Source organism: Drosophila takahashii, chromosome 3R (genome assembly GCF_030179915.1).
Source record: "Drosophila takahashii strain IR98-3 E-12201 chromosome 3R, DtakHiC1v2, whole genome shotgun sequence".
Lineage (NCBI taxonomy): Eukaryota > Metazoa > Arthropoda > Insecta > Diptera > Drosophilidae > Drosophila > Drosophila takahashii.
The window spans coordinates 1,703,861-1,706,983 of NC_091681.1; the positions used below are offsets into that span (position 1 = coordinate 1,703,861).

Sequence of the window (3,123 nt, forward strand, 5' to 3'; positions counted from 1 at the left end):
CAAAAGCAGTGCAACTTCCTACTTGATGTTCTGCTGAGTTGCAAAACACACATACTTCGGGGTCGTCTATGGCAGCAACAAACGAAAAACTCCTATTTCCATTCTTCTTAGGATAAGCCTGGCTCTGCTGAACAATTTTTGGCTTACACGCTTCTTCGGCAACCATATGCTGATAGCGCTTGTTCAGGGCCGACTCACACTCGCTCCAAAGAGGAACTAACTGTTCCTAACTCTAACTGTTTTTCCCATTTTCTTTTAGTTCCTGCATCGACTTTGCCCATTACTAGTTGGATGAGGATGGCATTCGTAATACGTTTGTCATCCCCAATGGACAAAAGAGAATCGTATAGCGCTGTGACTGTGCCGATCAGGTTTCTCAAGGCTGTAGCTGATGGCTGGGAAATCTTTGGCAGATTAAATAGTGTCGATATATTGTCAAAAAAAATTAAACAATCATTATCGTACACTCGCCTTAGGCTAGCCAGGGCTTTTGGGTAATTATTCGCTGTAACTTGGAATGCCCTGACTGTTCCTAGCTCGTCTCCAGCCAAACACGATATTAGATGGTTAAATTTTTCGATATCGTGCAGCGTGTCATCTTTGTCAACAAAAGTTTCGAAAAGGCTTATAAAATTTTTAAATTCGGAATGTTTTCCGCTAAAGGTTAGAAGAGCGACGCTCGGCAAACGGCATTGGGGTGTGCGCGTTGCCGGCGGAGCGGAATTGTCAACGCTCTTAAGCTTTGTTTCCGCGATTAGGGAAATTAGCAACGATTTTGCTATTATCGCAGTCTCTTCTAACTCTTCGCGGTACTCATCATCTCCATCTTTTGCTTCAATTTTATATATAAGCGAAGCATTTTCAATGTGCGTATTTAGGATTTCTAATCGACATTCGTTCGCTCTATACTCTTCATATATCCATCTCGTTGGTTTTTCAACCCTTCGATGTCCTTGTTGTTACTTTCTGATTTTGGGATTTTTTATTTATTTTTTTTTTTTGGTATCGAAGAGTTTATAATTTAATTTATTTTAGTTTTTTTTTTTAAATTGTATTTATGTAAATGTATACAAAAATTTGTTTTTAAATTTATTAAATTTAATAACCAACGAGAGGAATATGCTGAACGCAAGCAGTGAAGGGGAGTTATTTAAATGAATTGAGGAATTAATTTAAGGAATCCTAATTTATTATAATAATTCAATAATTATAATATGCCGAGCGCACGTCGTGTAGGGAAGCACACGCCAAGCTCAAACACCAAAAAACGAACAAGCGTTTAGGCTCAGGGATAACCACAAGCGCCAAAGCTGATTTGCGTAATTCCATCGACACGACATCACCAGGTACTTCGAAGTGTCGATTCACAGGCCAATCTTTTTCTGCATCGAGCAAAAACGACGGCCCAGCGAACCAAATGGAAGCTGTGAGTTCCTCAACGTCACATCCCCGTGACACGATGTCCGCTGGGATTACTTTCGTGGGGACATGTCGCCAAATTGCTTTTTCCGACCACTCTTGGATCTCTGCAACTCGGTTTGAGACGAAAACCGACAACGACGACGGATGCGTTTTAATCCAATGCAGAGTGATCTCCGAGTCCGTCCATAGGAACACCTTTGTGATCGGAAAATAAAGCAATGGTCTTACACGATTATAAAGATCCGCAAGAAGGTGAGCTGCGCACAACTCAAGGCGGGGCAAAGTTTTCGTCTTGAGGGGAGCTACTTTGGATTTTGCTGTCAATAAAGATACTTTTAAACCTTCAGCGGTACTAGTGCGAACGTAGATGCACGCTCCATATGCTCGCATGGAAGCGTCAGCGAAACCATGTATTTCTGCCGGGACTTTGGCGTCTGTATGAACGAATCGCGATGCCTCGATCTTGGGCAGTTGCAACAGCGTTCCCTTAAAAGCTTCCCAAGATGTCTGCAGTTGCATCGGCAGCGACTCGTCCCAGTCTAACTTTCGAAGCCACAGTTCCTGCAACAACATTTTTTCCCTAGTCACTAGAGGGCACAACAAGCCAAGCGGATCGAAAAGTCGGGCAGTCACCGACAGTATGTTTCGTTTTGTCGCACGAAGATCCAGGAAAGAGACATCCAACCGAAATTGAAAGTAATCTTTACCCGGCAACCAAACCACGCCAAGGGTCTTAGTTACGTCTGAGTCTGCCGTTAGCGGCATGACAGCGCTTTCAGATGCGGATAACTCTGGGCAGTTAGAAAACCACATTGCCAATTCAAAACCTGCCTCTTGCAATACCTGAGAAACTTCGTCTCGAAGGCTTAGCAGGTCCTGAACGCTTCTGGCGCCAGTCAACAAATCGTCAACATAAAAGTCATTCTGAATGACCTTGGCGGCTTTTGGATACGAATCCTGCGCGATCTCTCCAAGCCGATTTAAACACCGAAAGGCCAGATAGGGGGCTGGCGAAGTACCATAAGTCACGGTGTTCAGCTTGAAGATTTTTAGAGACTCAGATGGATCTCGTCTCCACACTATGAGCTGAAAGTTTCGGTCAGCTTCGTCAACTATTACTTGACGATACATCTTTTTTACGTCTGCTGCAAGCGCAAACTTGTGCAGTCTGAACCGAAGCAGGGTCGAATACAGCTCCTCTTGAATGGTGGGGCCAACCATCAAGATGTCATTCAACGCGACCTGCGTCGATGTACGGCTCGAGGCGTCGAATACCACTCTCAACTTTGTCGAGGTGCTTTGAGGTCGCAGCAGGCATTGGTGCGGAATGAAATAGTGCGGACTGTCTGGAATTTTATTGTTAGTGGAAGACATATGGCCCATCGCTTCATATTCTTCCATGAATTCCAGATACATCTTTTTTAAAGAAGGATCTTTGGATAATCTTCTTTCAAGCGACAAAAATCTACGTTTCGCAACTTCATATGATGAACCAAGAGTGTTTGGGTCAGATTTGAACGGCAGACGAACCGAAAATCTCCCGGACGACAATCTTTGAGTATTTTTCTCAAAGTGTTGCTCACAAAGTTGCTGCTCAGGAGTATGGACCTTGGCCTTGGGCGGCAAGTCCTCCACAGACCAAAATTTCTGCAGGGTTGTGTCGATTGACTCCAACAATTTCCTCCTGGCAGCTAAGATGTA

At 43.9% G+C, this 3,123-nt stretch overlaps 1 protein-coding gene across 1 annotated transcript; it reads right to left on the reverse strand.

Annotated features, from left to right (window-relative positions):
* Window positions 1-1,573: 1,573 nt before the first annotated feature.
* On the reverse strand, window positions 1,574-2,838 carry LOC138913696 (uncharacterized). The gene is made up of 2 exons (XM_070217942.1): window positions 1,764-2,838; window positions 1,574-1,617 (listed from the first exon to the last, which is right to left on the reverse strand). The coding sequence occupies exons 1-2, from the start codon at window positions 2,836-2,838 to the stop codon at window positions 1,574-1,576; spliced, it is 1,119 nt and encodes a 372-aa protein (XP_070074043.1).
* Window positions 2,839-3,123: the final 285 nt, after the last annotated feature.